Here is an 18383-nt window from a genome sequence, read left to right as displayed (position 1 = left end):
TGCAGAGGCGGATTTTCCTCAAGAAACCTAGATATCCTTGCCATTCTTTGATAGGATAAAAACAATTTGGACACACAAAATGGTTTAGAAAACGGAATGTGTAGTCAGTTTCCTTTAATTGTGACACAAGTATTAAGCCTACTCCCAAAAAACCTAGAGCCTGAATCAGATTTGTACTCAATGCCAATGATCATGCAGCTGAGCATTTATTAATAGACTTTGCACACGCGGCCGCCAAGGTACTCTATCGATGCCACCTGCAATCAGCAGCAATAATATAGTGCTATGGACTGTATGAGGGAGGAGGACCCCAAACTGGTATCTTGTCTAGGGCCCCATGAGGTATAAATCCACCTCTGACGCTAACCCAGTGAAGTAACTAAGGCTCAGCAGCCCTATCGGTGACATGGGGAGCATGCGCCACCGGTGACCCGTCCCATGACATGGGGAGCATGCGACGCTCAGTGACCTGAGGAGCATGCGCCACCGGTGACCGCCCCATGACATGGGGAGCATGCGACGCTCGGTGACCTGCCCCATAAACCGCCCTTCACCCATCTTGGAGAGACATTGCTGCTATGCATTCCGAATGGAACAATTCCTCCTGGTGATCCAACTGTGGTAACTATTAATATCTACCCACCTTCATCACACCATCAATTGGTGCCTGCCATGTGGGTTTGATTATCATTCTGGACACTATTGGAGTTTATGTGGTAACATTGATGGCATTTATAGGAACGGATCCTGCTGTCCTTATTTCAAGTGTTTTACATGATTTTATACGTTATTAAATATTATGAATGTTCATTGGTGTACTAGCGCTACTTTTTCTTTTTTACCTTTTGACCATGTCGACCTTTTGACTGTCAATCATGTCCGGATACCGTTTCTCAGGTGCTTAGACTAATTTTCACTGAGAGACTTGGCTAGGGTGATAAGCAGGGCCGTTTCAACATCAGTGAACACTTATTTTGCCCAGGGGCACTTTTGCCCAGTGCCCCTGGGCAAAATAATTCACTGGGCCCTAATTGATGTTGAGATGGCCCTGCATTGCAAGCAGCAGGGAAGTGCATAATTAGGAAGTGCTGGGTGCAGGGGGGTGGGAGGATATGGGCAACCTGTCCCACCGGGTGATCTCCTTACCAGGTTGAGCATGGTCTCCACGATTTCTACACACCTCCGGGTAAAAGTGATCACACGATACAGTCACCCAGAGGTGAGCGATCTGGCTGGCTGGGGACCTGACCCCCTCCATCACCCTCCATGAACCTCCTGCCTTGTGCAACAGTGGGGAGCAGTGGCTGACAGCTTCTAGCGCTACTTGCCAGTGCAGGAAGCGCTGCTGAATATGAAAAGACTGTCCAGATGCTGATTGGCTGAATTCTCTCCAATCAGCGTGTGGCCAGTGTTTTCATATTCGTTAGCACTTCCCGCCCCTGCCAGTAAATAGCGCTATGGTACAAGCTGTCAGGCGCCACTCCCTGGTGCCCAGATCCCCTGCTCCCCACTGCCTGGATCCCTGCCCCCCGCTGCCCGGATCCTTGGACCCCCCCCCCTCCCCCTGCCCGGATCCCTGCTCCCCACTGCCCGCCGCCGTGCCGTCTTTCCCATTAGGTTGGGTCCCTTGAATCATTGGGCCCCTTGGCAGCTGCCCATCATACTCAATGTGAAAGATGGCCCTGGTGATAGGGACATTTTAAAAAACAAATTACATTGAACTGTACAGCCGAACAATGACTTGAAGTTAGTAAAGTAGATTGTGCTGTATTTTTTATTTTACCTGTACGTTTTTACCCAATTAAGAACACAGGTCTTCATCTAGCCGCCCGAGAAGGACATGCCAAAGCAGTTGGTCTTCTCCTGGAAAACGGGGCAGCTATCACATTGAATGCAAATGAGGCTTCATTCATCCATGAGGCAATTCGTGCAGGAAGAAAAGAGGTGGTTTTTACTGCAATTCAGAGTGAACGGTGAGATAATCTCATATATTCTCTATGATTCTAAATCATGTCACCTGAATTATTTGGCAAATTGAGTACAAATTAGTAAGGTCCAGCAATAAATATAAATATACTAGCAAGCCCACTTAAAGCAAATGCTTCGAAAGCTAGTCTGCTACCTTGTGGTTGCCTCTGTGTTTGTGCATGTGTGAGAAAGAATTGTAGTTTAGCCCACTGCCAACATATGGTAGTGTTTTGGAGACACACAAATGGACAGTAGATATAGATTAGGGCGGAGTAAAAAAACTGAAATTGAGAAATTCTAAATCGGCTAGTGTGGAAAAGTTGTGACTTGACTTGAATAAGAAACGTGCAAAAGCATTTTGATCTGAGTCAACATCTTCTGTTCTGGCAAGAGGCCTGAAGTTTCACTTTTTTGGTGAAAATGACAAAAACTATGAAGATGCTCCGATCTAGTTAAAATTATGTCAGGATGTCTTAGAGTGGTTCATTAATATACTTTAGCATAGTAAAAGAGAGTACGAGATTGTCCTAGTGCAAAGTGAATGACTTTGGTGGGAGAAAAAATCCCTAATAATTGACCCATTTTCATGGTCACAATTGTGAATATTGTGTGTTTTCTCCTGAACGTGTTTATAATAGAAGAAGCACAAATACTCTAAATGGAATTTCGGTGACACTGTGTGAAATATAACACTACATAATAGCCCTTAATCAGAGCTGATCCCAGTACAAATTTGTTCTCAAAATGGGCAAAACAAATGCTGCATTGCAGGTGGGGCAGATGTAACGTGCTGAGAGAGTTAAATTTGGGTGGGGTGTGTTGAAACTGAAATCTAAATTAAATTGTAAAAATAATGCAGCCGGTATTCACCTTGCACAGAAACAAAATAACTCACACAAATCTAAAGGTGGCCATACATCTACAGATCGATTGTCAGATTGGGCCGGTTGGAACAAACAGCTGGTAATATCTGAATGACAGTTTTTCAGCATTTCAAAGCAAATGGTCAACGGTCATTTGCTCTCATCTTTTACCAGGATTTTGTTCCAACCAGACAGATCGGACAATAAATCTGTAGATGTATGGCCACCTTAAATCTCTCTGCACATGTTACATCTGCCCCACCTGCAGTCCAGCATTTTTTTGCCCATTTTGAGAACAAATTTGTACTGCGATCAGGTCTGATTAAGGGCCACTATGCATTGTTATATTTCACACAGTGTCACTGAAATACATGAAATTGGATTTATGCTGCTCTCTTTGCAGTGCATATACAAAGATAGACAATCATGTGTACATAAATAAGAAATAACTGTTGCAGTATGTTATTGAAAAACAGTAACTGTTACAATAAGTATTACAAGTAAGTGTAAACTGTCTAATGTATCATTTTACATATCACTTCTGTTTGACAGAAAAACAGTGTTGCATCCCCTATGTTGGGAACATGATTGGGCTGCATTACAGCATATAATTATGCCAAAGATAAGCCAATATATTAACTGTTAAATATGTTGAAGTGTATTATGATGTAATAAATTGTAAGCTTGCAGCAGGGCCCTCTAACCCCCAAGTCTGTCTGTCATTACCCAGTTTGTTTTATCACTGTCTACTATTGTAAAGCGCAACGGAATCTGCTGAGCTATATAAGAAACTATAAATAAATAAATAAATAAACAAATACATCTAATGTTTAGGGGGAAAAAAAACAAGAACATTGATTCAAAAAATAACAGGTTAATCATTCTATGAGTGGTGTCCAGCAGTACATATATGCCAATCACTGTGTTCATTTTTAGGTAGCAGGGCAGTCTTAACAGCAGTGTGGGCACCTGGGCAAAGCAATGCACTGTGGCCCTTACCCATTCTCCTCTCCTAGGGGTGGGGGGTGGTATCAGCAGCAGCTTTGATGTCCCACGGGTGGCAGGGGGTGCTCTATCTTCCACTCAACATGTAGGACCTGGAGCAGTAACAACTTCTAATTACTCCTTTACTGCACAGGTGGTGGGAGGGAGAACACTAACGTGTGGAAGGGGGCACTGAGCTGTATGAAGGGTCCCTTGTAAATGACTTCCAGGGAGGTAGGGGGTGTTTTATACGCAGGGGAGGGTTGGCTAATGGAGTGGGCTTAATATTCGTCATTTTCCGGTGGAAGGGCAGCTTGTTTGACTGCAGATATCGCCATTATCTGGAAATAGATTTCTTAGCCTAGGATAAAAACCTAGAGTCCCAACTTTCAGGAGGTGCTGGGAACTTGGGTATCAGAGATCAGGAGCCAGAGCAATCCATTGACAAAAATATAAAACTACACCAGACGTTTGGAGCTGGGGCTGGAGCAGGGACAGGGACCGGCTGCTTGAAGGCTGATATCTCTGGTTCAGGGCATGATAGAGACAAGCCGCTAGTGTCAGAGAGAACCTGAGAAATATGACTGGAAATTGTAATTAACAGGTCAGATGTGGACTGCTGCTTTGAAGTTGGATATCTGCAGTTCCCCAGGGCTGATTTCAAAATTCTGGTATCCCTGGAAAAAGGGGATCCTCAGCTATCAACATAGAGCCCTTATACACCTGGGGCCCCTGGGCAAGTGCCCATTAAGCCCATACAAAAAGACGGCCCTGCTAGGCAGGATTGATCAGCAATACTTATTACAGCATAATGAACTTTAATGTATTTAACTGTTAATATATTGGCTTATCTTTGGCATAATTATATGCTGTAATGCAGCTGCAGGTGGGGCAGATGTAACATGTGCAGAGGGAGTTAATGTGGCCATACATCTACAGATTTATTGTCCGATCTGTCTGTTTGGAACAAAATACTGGTAATGGATGAGAGCACTTCACTTTGAAATGCTGGAAAACTGCCAAAAACTGTCATTCAGATATTACCAGGTATTTGATCCAACCAGCCAGATCTGACAATTGATCTGTAGATGTATGGCCACCTTTAGATTTGTGTTGAGATATTTTGTTTCTGTGCAGGGTAAATACCTGCTGCATTATTTTTACACTGCAATTTAGATTTCAGTTTCAACACACCCCACCCAAATTTAACTCTCTCAGCACGTTACATTTGCCCCACCTGCAATGCAGCATTTGTTTTGCCCATTTTGAGAACAAATTTGTACTGCGATCAGGTCTGATTAAGGGCTATTATGCATTGTTATATTTCATACAGTGTCACCGAAATTCCCTTTAGAGTATTTGTGCTTCTTCTATTATAAACACGTTCAGGAGAAAAAACACAATATTCACAATTGTGACCATGAAAATGGGTCAATTATTAGGGATTTTTTCTCCCGCCGGTCAGTCACATTACACTAGGACAATCTCATACTCTCTTTTACTATGCTAAAGTATATTAATGAACCACTCTAAGACATCCTGACATAATTATAACTAGATCGGAGCATCTTCATAGTTTTCGTCATTTTCACCAAAAAAGTGAAACTTTAGGTCTCTTGCCAGAACAGAAGATGTTGACTCAGATCAAAAAGCTTTTGCACGTTTCTTATTCAGGTCAAGTCACAACTTTCCCACACTAGCCGATTTTGAATTTCTCAATTTCAGTTTTTTCACTCCGCCCTAATATAGATATATATATATATATATATATATATATATATATATATATATATATATATATATATATATATATATATATATATATATATATTAGGGCGGAGTGAAAAAACTGAAATTGAGAAATTCAAAATCGGCTAGTGTGGAAAAGTTGTGACTTGACTTGAATAAGAAACGTGCAAAAGCATTTTGATCTGAGTCAACATCTTCTGTTCTGGCAAGAGGCCTGAAGTTTCACTTTTTTGGTGAAAATGACGAAAACTATGAAGATGCTCCGATCTAGTTAAAATTATGTCAGGATGTCTTAGAGTGGTTCATTAATATACTTTAGCTTAGTAAAAGAGAGTACGAGCTTGTCCTAGTGCAAAGTGACTGACTTTGGTGGGAGAAAAAATCCCTAATAATTGACCCATTTTCATGGTCACAATTGTGAATATTGTGTGTTTTCTCCTGAACGTGTTTATAATAGAAGAAGCACAAATACTCTAAATGGAATTTCGGTGACACTGTGTGAAATATAACACTGCATAATAGCCCTTAATCAGATCTGATCTCAGTACAAATTTGTTCTCAAAATGGGCAAAACAAATGCTGCATTGCAGGTGGGGCAGATGTAACGTGCTGAGAGAGTTAAATTTGGGTGGGGTGTGTTGAAACTGAAATCTAAATTACAGCGTAAAAATAATGCAGCCGGGGTACTTGTGTATTTTGGCGGCGCCCATCGCATCGCATACCATAACGCATACGATGGTATGCGATGCGACGCGATATCGTTCGATAGTGCACGATGGCATACAATTTTGAAATTGTATGCCATTGTACATGGCATACAATGCCATACGATGCGATGCGATTAAACATTGTATAAGCACCCTAATGGGTGCTTATACAATGTTAAGCACCCAAATGGGTGCTTACAATGTTAAATGCACCCCCACGCCACCCCCCCACTATAAACGTGAACCCGAAGCGTGGCGAGCGCAGCGAGCCCGCGAGGGGCGGCGGTACGCGTCCTACGACCTTTTCATACCCCCACTATCCACGTCGGCGTGGAGTTGAGAATAGAATAGTGTGGCGAGCGCAGCGAGCCACCGAGCCCGAAGCGTGGCGAGCGCAGCGTGCCCCGTGAGGGGTCGCGGAAACCTGTGAAGCCCGCGAAGGGACGCGTTTACCTGTGAAGGTATCCGCGTCCCCTCGCGGGGCTCGCTGCGCTCGCCGCGCTTCGGGCTTGGTGGCTCGCTGCGCTCGCCACACTATTCTATTCTCAACTCCACGCCGACGTGGATAGTGGGGGTATGAAAAGGTCGTAGGAGGCGTACCGCCGCCCCTCGCGGGCTCGCTGCGCTCGCCACGCTTCGGGTTCACGTTTATAGTGGGGGGGTGGCGTGGGGGTGCATTTAACATTGTAAGCACCCATTTGAGTGCTCAAAAGCACCCTTTAGGGTGCTTATACGATTTTTGGTCGTATAGGGGGTCAAAATCGCGTCGCATCGCATCGTATGCCATCGGGTGCATGGCATGCGATGCGATCTGTTCGTCGTACGACGGACATCGGGGGCGCCGCCAAAATACACAAGTACCCAGCCGGTATTTACCTTGCACAGAAACAAAATAACTCACACAAATCTAAAGGTGGCCATATATCTACAGATCGATTGTCAGATTGGGCCGGTTGGAACAAACAGCTGGTAATATCTGAATGACAGTTTTTCAGCATTTCAAAGCAAATGGTCAACGGTCATTTGCTCTCATCTTTTACCAGGATTTTGTTCCAACCAGACAGATCGGACAATAAATCTGTAGATGTATGGCCACCTTAAATCTCTCTGCACATGTTACATCTGCCCCACCTGCAGTCCAGCACTTTTTTGCCCATTTTGAGAACAAATTTGTACTGCGATCAGGTCTGATTAAGGGCCATTATGCAGTGTTATATTTCACACAGTGTCACTGAAATACATGAAATTGGATTTATGCTGCTCTCTTTGCAGTGCATATACAAAGATAGACAATCCTGTGTATATAAATAAGAAATAACTGTTGCAGTCTGTTATTGAAAAACAGTAACTGTTACAATAAGTATTACAAGTAAGTGTAAACTGTCTAATGTATCATTTTACATATCACTTCTGTTTATTGACAGAAAAACAGTGTTGCATCCCCTATACTGGGAACATGATTGGGCTACATTACAGCATATAATTATGCCAAAGATAAGCCAATATATTAACTGTTAAATACGTTGAAGTGTATTATGATGTAATAAATTGTAAGCTTGCAGCAGGGCCCTCTAACCCCCAAGTCTGTCTGTCATTACCCAGTTTGTTTTATCACTGTCTACTATTGTAAAGCGTAAAGGAATCTGCTGAGCTATATAAGAAACTGTAAATAAATAAATAAATAAACAAATACATCTAATGTTTAAGGGAAAAAAAACAAGAACATTGATTCAAAAAATAACAGGTTAATCATTCTATGAGTGGTGTCCAGCAGTACATATATGCCAATAACTGTGTTCATTTCTAGGCAGCAGGGCCGTCTTAACAGCAGTGTGGGCACCTGGGCAAAGCAATGCATTGGGACCCTTACCCATTCTCCCCTCCTAGGGGTGGGGGGTGGTATCAGCAGCAGCTTTGATGTACCACGGGTGGCAGGGGGTGCTCTATCTTCCATTCAACATGTAGGACCTGGAGCAGTAACTTCTGCTAATTACTCCTTTACTGCACAGGTGGTGGGAGGGTGAACACTAACGTGTGGAAGGGGGCACTGAGCTGTATGAAGGGTCCCTTGTAAATGACTTCCAGGGAGGTAGGGGGTGTTTTATACACAGGGGACGGTTGGATAATGAAGTGGGCGTAATATTCGTCATTTTCCGGTGGAAGGGCAGCTTGTTTGACTGCAGATAACGCCATTATCTGGAAATAGATTTCTTAGCCTAGTATAAAAACCTAGAGTCCCAACTTTCAGGAGGTGCTGGGAACTTGGGTATCAGAGATCAGGAGCCAAAGCAATCCATTGACAAAAATATAAAACTACACCAGACGTTTGGAGCTGGAGCAGGGACCGGCTGCTTGAAGGCTGATATCTCTGGTTCTGGGCATGATAGAGACAAGCCGCTAGTGTCAGAGAGAACCTGAGAAATATGACTGGAAATTGTAATGAACAGGTCGGATGTGGACTGCTGCTTTGAAGTTGGATATCTGCAGTTCCCCAGGGCCGATTTTCAAAATTCTGGTATCCCTGGAAAAAGGGGATCCTCAGTTATCAACATAGAGCCCTTATACGCCTGGGGCCCCTGGGCAAGTGCCCATTAAGCCCATACAAAAATACAGCCCTGCTAGGCAGGATTGAACAGCAATACTTATTACAGCATAATGCACTTTAATGTTTTTAACTGTTAATATATTGGCTTATCTTTGGCATAATTATATGCTGTAATGCAGCTGCAGGTGGGGCAGATGTAACATGTGCAGAGGGAGTTAATGTGGCCATACATCTACAGATTTATTGTCCGATCTGTCTGTTTGGAACAAAATACTGGTAATGGATTCGAGCACTTTGCTTTGAAATGCTGGAAAACTGCCAAAAACTGTCATTCAGATATTACCAGGTATTTGTTCCAACCAGCCAGATCTGACAATCGATCTGTAGATGTATGGCCACCTTTAGATTTGTGTTGAGTTATTTTGTTTCTGTGCAGGGTAAATACCTGCTGCATTATTTTTACACTGCAATTTAGATTTCAGTTTCAACACACCCCACCCAAATTTAACTCTCTCAGCACGTTACATCTGCCCCACCTGCAATGCAGCATTTGTTTTGCCCATTTTGAGAACAAATTTGTACTGCGATCAGGTCTGATTAAGGGCTATTATGCAGTGTTATATTTCACACAGTGTCAATGAAATTCCATTTAGAGTATTTGTGCTTCTTCTATTATAAACACGTTCAGGAGAAAACACACAATATTCACAATTGTGACCATGAAAATGGGTCAATTATTAGGGATTTTTTCTCCCGCCAGTCAGTCACTTTGCACTAGAACAAGCTCGTACTGTTTTTTACTATGCTAAAGTATATTAATGAACCACTCTAAGACATCCTGACATAATTATAACTAGATTGGAGCATCTTCATAGGTTTCGTCATTTTCACCTAAAAAGTGAAACTTTAGGCCTCTTGCCAGAACAGAAGATGTTGACTCAGATCAAAATGCTTTTGCACGTTTCTTATTCAGGTCAAGTCACAACTTTCCCACACTAGCCGATTTTGAATTTCTCAATTTCAGTTTTTTCACTCCGCCCTAATATATATATATATATATATATATATATATATATATATATATATATATATATATATAGCGGGCGTCTGGCCGGCACTCCAAAGTGCTTGGTGCTTGTCTTGCCTGGTGCCTTCCAATAAAACCTGAAGTCAGGTATCCATAACTCACTCGCACGGCGGCACTCCAAGGACGGAATAAAAAGTTGACACACACTGTATGTGTTCAACATTTCAGTGCTGTGCACTTTTCTTGATAAAAGTGCACATCACTGAAATGTTGAACACATACAGTGTGAGTCGACTTTTTATTCCGTCCTTGGAGTGCCGCCGTGCGAGTGAGTTATATATATATATATATATATATATATATATATATAGAGGTAGAGGTGTAGGCCTGGCACTCCTCCAGCGGTACAGGTAACCCAGGTGCCTTCAGGAACAGAAGTACAGGATAGTGAAGAGACAACAGCGGCACTCTGGGGATTTTTAGAAAAAATATATTTTCAGCAAAAAAAGCTTCCAACGTTTCGGGGTATGTGACACCCCTTTGTCAAGGTTATACGTGCACCCTGCGGGTGGTCTGCCTCTTCCTCTGGCGGTGGGTGTTGGGGCCGGTGCGGCCTCGCCTAAAGGGACGGCTGACGGGGTGTTGGGTACTGAATCTAGATCGTTATAAGCAAATTCGCTGTCACTATTTGATGTAGCAGTTTCTCGTTGGCCTTCACGTCTCTTACGCCAGTGGTGTTTGGCCCTGGCATTGTAGGGACGTTGTGGTGCTTGTTCGTATAGATCTTGTTGGTATCGTAATCTTCGACTACAGCCGCGTATTTAGATCTTTTAAACTTCACCAGGTCACGGTGGTATTTGTCGACCAGGCTCTGTAGCTTGGCTAGCCATTGCTGGCTGGGGTCCTCTTGGGCTGCTTTGAATGCCGGCTCAATCTGGTCGATTTTTGCTTTGGTTAGTGTCAACTCCCGTCCCGCCTCCTCTACTACTAGTAGGACTAAGTCCAAACTAGTCTAGAGCAGTCACATTCACACTGGTGAACCCCTGATGTATGTGACTGCTCTAGAACTCTCTGCTAATTTTTGACGATTCTGTTCATCTGGCAAGATCCTCGATTATTTATACTATACTAGGAACATTCCCTGTTTTATTCTGATTGTTGGAATCATACCGGACTGATTCTGAGACACCAAGCTCCAGATATTTTGTGTACTGAACACACATAGTCACTGCCGATTGCAATATTCGCCCCTGATGAAGTCATGATATGACGAAACGCGTTGAGCTACCTATTTGTGATCAAGATCTCCTGAACTGAGCAATCATTTATGTCTGTCCACCATTTGTGTACTTGTGATACCCTAAAAAGGGCTTGTTTTATTTCTGTACATTATATATATATATATATATATATTTGTACATTTTATAATTTATATTAAATATCAAATTTTCAAATCTGTATTGATTGCATTCTAGCACACTCTGATACTCCCCCCATTTTCCATTTCTATTGTTTGGGTCTTGTCTAACAGAGGACCCTTCAGAGGTGCTGCTTCTATTCTAATAGCGCAGGAAGGGGTTCCACCATTTGATATATATATATATATATATATATATATATATATATATATATATATATATATATATAGATATGAAAAAGGAAATAAGAGTTCAGAGTGCGCTACCAGAAATTACACAGTTTTTTTAAAACACAATATGATTTAATATAAAAGCCTTATAGGCAATACATAAAAGTGCAGAAATACAACAGCTTTTTTATTTCAGCAAGTTTCTGTTATTCACTTGGTGAAGCAGGTCACTTGGTGAAGCAGGTCCGTTCTATATCCTTCATCACCAAAAAATGTCTCTTTATTCTAAATGTACAAATGAAATTTTTTATTTACAATTTTTTATCTGTATTGAATTTACAGTGCCATTTGGTTATCAAAAATGTTACATATAAGCCCCTGATGAAGTCATTTCCATGACGAAACGCGTTAAAAAGGGCCTGCTTCACCAAGTGAATAACAGAAACTTGCTGAAATAAAAAAGCTGTTGTATTTCTGCACTTTTATGTATTGCCTATAAGGCTTTTATATTAAATCATATTGTGTTTTAAAAAAACTGTGTAATTTCTGGTAGCGCACTCTGAACTCTTATTTCCTTTTTCATCTCTAAACCTACCTGGGTCCCGCCTAACAGGGGATCCTCAGAGTTGCTGCAACAAAACCGTAGTGCGCGGTATCGGGCACCTCTTTGTCTTTTATATATAGATATATATATATATATATAGAGAGAGAGAGAGAGAGAGAGAGAGAAATGATAAGGACTTCAAAAGTCATCTCTGTCAGGCGCCACACTATGGGGAGAATTCAGTTATCCCCGAGGGCACATAAAAATGCTGTCCTTTTCCTTTATTTCCTGTCCTTGTTTACAGGTATGGGGAATGCCCTAATGCCCTAGAATAATTGCAATTGTGGCAAATAGCTAGTATGCTTCTCATTCTATAGACCAGTGGTTCCCAAACTGTGCGCCTAGGCTCCCTGGGGTGCCTCGGGACACTTGCAGGGGTGCCTCGGTTGGTCGTCCAGGACCAACTCAAATTATTTATGATCAGATATTTCTGGACAAAACCAGTGCTGGTGGCTGCCAATCATAAAATGTGTACAATCAGAACCAAATCCTGCCCTTTACCACATAACTGAGCCTAATGGGCCCCATACATCAGCAATTAATTGTGACAATCCTCCGTTCTGGAGATGATTGCCACAATAAATCTGTAATGTGTGGGCAAGTCAAATAGATTGAAGAAACCATTTATCTGGGCAAAAAAAAATCACTGGATCTGAGAAGCAATTAATTGTGATTGATGATGTATGGGGGCCATTAGAAGCACATATAAACATAATCTACTTAATTTGATATATATTTTTTGGGGCCTAGGGATGCCGTGGAAAAATTCTGATACTCTAGGCTGCCGTGATTAGAAAAGATTGGGAACCCCTGCTATAGACACATTTGTTTAATAAAATATTACTTTAATAAACTTTACTAAATAAAATGTAACATTTCTTTGTTTATTTAACTTCACTTAGTTTATTTTAGTTCATTCTTTCTGACAAAATCCTTCTTAGATGGACAAAACCATGTGCACTGCAGGGGGGCAGATGTAACATGTGCAGAGAGAATTAGATTTGGGTGAGTTATTTTGTTTCTGTGCAGGGAAAATACTGACTGCATGACTATACACTTCAATATAGATCTCACTTTGAAGAAAAACCCCACCCAAATCTAATTCTCTCTGCACAAGTTACATCTGCCCCACCCGCAGTGCACATGGTTTTGTCCAAGAAGGATTTTGTCAGAAAGAATGGACTAGAATAACCCCCTTAATTACCTAAGAGCATTACATGCTTTCTTCAGCACTTGCAGTAATAAGAGATGAGTTTTAAGACCTACAGATGCCCAATTATACAAGATTTAATTAAACCATAGCTGATTCAATTATAGCAGCAGGTCTCCTATAGTAGGTAAACGCCCAACCTAAAATAACATAGACAAACAAAGATTTATAGGTGACCAGCGCTTTGATGAAGATAACAAATCACGGTATCTTTGAAAGGATGCCAGTCCCCTTTAACTTCTCACGGAACTCCACACTGAACACACGTATATTTCTGCTGTGCAGTGTTTTGAATGTCAGATGGAAGTTAACTTACATATGTGTTCTATTCAGGTGTGCACGTAATGGTATCTTAAAATTCGGATAAAAATCTTTAGCGGCACCATCTGCACCCCTATCCCTCACAATTCATGCTGTATGAATTTTAAAACTTTTACCTTTTAATCTGTGTTGAATCCGTCTACAGTATGTTGGAATGAATCTTGTCTTTTCATTCTACTACCTGGTTGCCGATATATGGGAAAAGATACCTTTATGGGAACGTGTGATAGAATCCTAAAGTAAGTTAAGCTTACTTTAGGATTCTATCATGCGGACGCTTGCTTTACGATTATATTACACTAGGAGGCGGTATTCTCATTTTCTTAACAGATAATTTATTAAGTCACTTTTCCAGTGAAATATATTTTACAATTTCGACTATGTTGTAAATGTTTCACACTTTGGTCCTTATTCTGTTTGAGTTGGATGGCTGGTTGGTCAGACGGCCGATGTTTTTTGTTTGCGCATGTGCAGAGGCATTTCTGTGCATGTGCGCATACTGTGTGAATTCTGTACAGAAAAGAATCGGTCGGAACAATCTGAGCAGGGGGTGGAGAGGGGCGTGAAGGGCTGTTTGGGCTCATTATCTTATGCGTACACCCCATGTTTCATGGGCGTTCCGATGAAAACAATGGGCATACATATGGTAATCCGGCCATGACGCATGTGTGGGGGGTGGACAGCTGACATAACCGGATGCCAGTTGCCCGCCCATATCCCTGCTTTCACACGGAGAAATGTCCGAGTGGTCTGGAGCACTCGGTGCTGCCTGACCGCTCTGTCCATCATTAGATGGTTGGCGACCATCGGAGAATGGGGGAGGTTCCCACAGATGGGGGAGGTGTTCACATGAAACATACAGTCAACTAGAATAAGGGCTTATGTACAGTATAGTGACTATTATAGCTTGTTATGCCTCTTATGCTCTTGGTCAAGGGCGTAACTACCATAGGTGCAGTTGCTATGGGGCCCAGACCTGAAGGGGGCCCATCGTTGCTGTCTAAGTAATATGTTTTACATACATTCATCACCATCAGTTGCTAAATAGGGGGCCCTTACAAACTTTGGTACTTGTGTATTATAGCGGCGCCCCGATAAAAACATCGCACGACCATCGGTTGTATGGCATACGATGCGATGCGATTTTACACGACTATTCGATTAAAAATTGTACAAGCAACCTAATGGGTGCTTACAATGTAAAATGCACCCCCACGCCACCCCCCACTATAAACGTGAACCCGAAGCGTGGCAAGCGCAGCGAGCCCGCGAGGGGCGGCGGTACGCGTCCTACGACCTTTTCATACCCCCACTATCCACATCGGCGTGGAGTTGATTTTATATAGTGTGGCGAGCGCAGCGAGCCACCGAGCCCGAAGTGTGGCGAGCGTAGAGTATACCTGTGAAGTTATGCGCGTCCGCTTTTGCCATGCTTCGGGCTCGGTGGCTCGCTGCGCTCGCCAGACTATGTAAAATCAACTCCACGCCGACGTGGATAGTGGGGGTATGAAAAGGTCGTAGGACGCGTACCACCGCCCCTCGTTGGCTCGCTGCGCTCGCCACGCTTCGGGTTCACGTTTATAGTGGGGGGTGGCGTGGGGGTGCATTTAACATTGTAAGAACCCATTAGGGTCCATTTAACATTATAAGCACCCATTAGGGTGCTTATACAATTTATAATCGCATCCCATCGCATTCTATGGCATTGTATGCCATATACAATGTCATACAATTTTAAAATTGTATGCCATTGTACAACACCGCGCAATATCGCATCGCATCGCATACCATCGTATGCCTTATTTTATACGATGTGATGGGCGCCGCTATAATACACAAGTACCCAAACTTTTGCTATGGGGGCTCACAAATATCTAGATACGCCTCTGCTCTAGGTGTGGTGCCCAGTACAACTATATTTTTCTCATTTTTCTCATATATATAGAGATATATATATATATATATATATATAGGTACTGTAGATATTCAACAAGCAAGAAGCGGCACTCGTCAGTCTTCACATGAAATCTGTTTATTGCCCAACATGTTTCGGGAGTCAGCCTCCCGTCGTCAGGGACTGTAGATAGATAGACTGCTACTGTATATAATATATCTATTTTTTTAATAAATATATGCAATACAATAACAGTGGCAGCTAGCGCACCAAACACAGACTCAGTGAACCGGAGTTGAGACAGCCAGCACATACATGACATACTACATTGCATATAAGTTTCTATGTGCTAACATTCCCATCCCCCATCCCCCCTATGCAATGAGTGGTATGCACTGCAGGCACCACTGTGTCAGACAGGCAGTTCACTACATACTATAGCTGCCGCAGTGCCTGTTGGTCTAGGAAAGGGGGTGGAGCAAGTGTCAGGGGAGGGGCATTCAACTTCCCTGCAAAGATAAATGTGCTTTTCTTTGCTTCTTACATAGGGCCTTATTCTGGTTGGTGCGGCCGGGCCGTACGCGTACGTTCCGGGGTTTTTCATGATCTGCGCATGCGTACATTCGCTAATGCGCAGGCGCAAACACTCCACAACGCTTACGGACGGGTCTCTCCGTGCGAAAAAACCTGTACGCGAGAGTACGGGCATTGGGGGCGGCATAGGGGCGTGTTGAGGGGAGCGGCCGAAATAATGAGGGAAAATGGGCGTAAACATGGGCGTACACGGGGGTGTGCACCAAAAATGAACGGTGCTACTACCGCACGATCGACTAAAGCACCGTTCATTTCGGACACAAAACAGGCGGCCGCCAACCGCCAGCTCAGACCACCCCTACAGATACCGCATGCCTGCGTGCGCCTGGGTTTGCTAATTTACGCTGATTACTACTCAAACACATACACCTGAATGTAATAAGCAATGCTGCAGTCTATTAAGTCAAAACCATGATTTCACTACCTGCAAGCCACACACAGCACTCAAACACATTGGAAGCTTATCTTTCTATACTTCTCTACATTTAAAGGTTTGTTTAATTTAAGGTAAGAATCTTTTTAAGACCTGCTTATATATGCTAAGGTAGGTATTTGTTAAACAGTTAGACACATTCACTACGTGCTTTCATAGACTTTACACAGTAGCACACTCAATCTACACAAGTCGACATGTGTCAACGTGTTCACTCTAATACAAACATAGGTTTTGTATTTATGATACAATAACATAAACCACATCTAACACCTACAAAGTATGTTTCAGCAATGTTTTAAGCCCATGCCCACTATTTTGCACACAATCTTCAATTGAGTTAATAGAAAACAATAATTGAATAACAATTACAATAATTAATTAATTGTCAGAATTATAGATGAAAGGCAAGATTTGCAGGTCCATACATGTGAAGGGTATGCCAGCGTACACGGACGTACGCTCACTCTCACGAGCGGTGACATAAGCTGAGTTTTCCATTGAAAACAATAGCGACCCGTCCGTGCAAGCTGGCGTACGCTCAGATAGCCGCAAGAAGTCGGTGGGAAGACGGACGAGAGACGTCCGTAAACGGTGGCGTACGCTCAATTGTACGCCAGTTGTCGGAGTGTAAGGGCTGGTCCGTCCGTGTACGTTGGCGTACGCTCAATTGTACGCCACTCCCCTTCGACGCTGTTTCTGCCCGTACGTATGCGGCTGATTTGTGGGTGGACTTAACCCCATAATTACATATAATACTGCATTGATATGTATTGTTATACTATATTTATACCATTACAGTTGGGAAGAAGTGTTAGTAACGTTTTCACATACTTCTGGATACAAGTGTCCTATTCTGGAAATGGTATATCATCTGCCAGAGAGCCTAAAGGTAAATGTACTAAATAGTAGTGAAATAGCTTGTTGTCAAGGGGATGGGTGGAAACTGCTCGTTGCCAAGGGGGAGGGAATTGCTCGTTGCCAAGGGGGAGTGAGAACGACTGCCACTGGATGCACACAATTGAAAGAAATGACAGCCGTGCAAAGAGAGCTGTGCGCTGCCCGGCTGTATAGTCTAAGCAGGTCCATCAATATTTTCAATCCTCCCACTGGACCACGAGCCAATAGGAGTTTGCGGTCCAGCAGCCAATCAGGAGCGCCATTGGTCGTATTGGTGGTCGCTCCTGATTGGCTGCCAGACTGCAAGCTCCTACTGGCTCACGGTTCAGCAGGAGTATTTAAAATATCGACAGACCTGCTTAGACTATACAGCGCACAGCTCTCTCTGCCCGGCTGCTTTTTCTTTTAATTGTGTGCGGCCGGCGTTCTTAATGGTGGTCTGGTGCACCCCCGGACCACTCATCAGATTCGCCTATTCCTCTGTATACTCCAGGTTTACTGCTAGTTATCACCAACTTGCCAGTGTATTTGCACTGCTCTATAACAGGTACACTACACAACAAGTAAAATCTTCACTCGCATTCGACTCTTGTTAGCCCACAGTCATATTGCAGTGTGCCCTCCGAACTCGACGTACAAGAGAAGGCCCCATCGCTACCATATGTAAATATGTGATTGCAGTCAGTACAACTCTGTCTCATTTACACCTGTGTGCACACCTGTTCTAGAGCAGGTGCTTTCAGGGGCAAACGCAGGATTTTCAGAAGGGGGTTTCCAGAGGGGCGGAGCAAAGCACGGAGATGGACACTTAGGTGATCCAGTATATGCCGGGTTAGTTAAAGTATTATAGATAGACCAAATGTATATAAGAATATAATAATAATAATACAACATAATATAATAATAATAAAAAAAAAAAAAAATATATATATATATATATACATACATACATACATACATATATATATATACATACAGGGTCATCAACATCAGTGT

The 18383-nt window shown here is 42.8% G+C and overlaps 1 protein-coding gene across 3 annotated transcripts in view; it reads left to right on the top strand.

Moving 5' to 3' along the window:
* Nucleotides 1–18383, top strand: part of TRPA1 (transient receptor potential cation channel subfamily A member 1) — a 121996-nt gene that overhangs the window by 79875 nt on the left and 23738 nt on the right. For all 3 annotated transcript variants that reach the window (XM_083187247.1, XM_083187248.1, XM_083187246.1), the window contains exons 15-16: nucleotides 1807–1973; nucleotides 17289–17379. In XM_083187247.1, the coding sequence (XP_083043373.1) occupies nucleotides 1807–1973; nucleotides 17289–17379 (258 nt within the window). The remainder of the gene's footprint in view (nucleotides 1–1806; nucleotides 1974–17288; nucleotides 17380–18383) is intronic.

This window comes from Crinia signifera, chromosome 5, assembly GCF_055691185.1.
Source record: "Crinia signifera chromosome 5, ASM5569118v1, whole genome shotgun sequence".
NCBI classification, from domain to species: domain Eukaryota; kingdom Metazoa; phylum Chordata; class Amphibia; order Anura; family Myobatrachidae; genus Crinia; species Crinia signifera.
The sequence above is the reverse complement of the archived record's forward strand: the minus strand, read 5'-3'. Positions and strand labels throughout refer to the sequence as shown.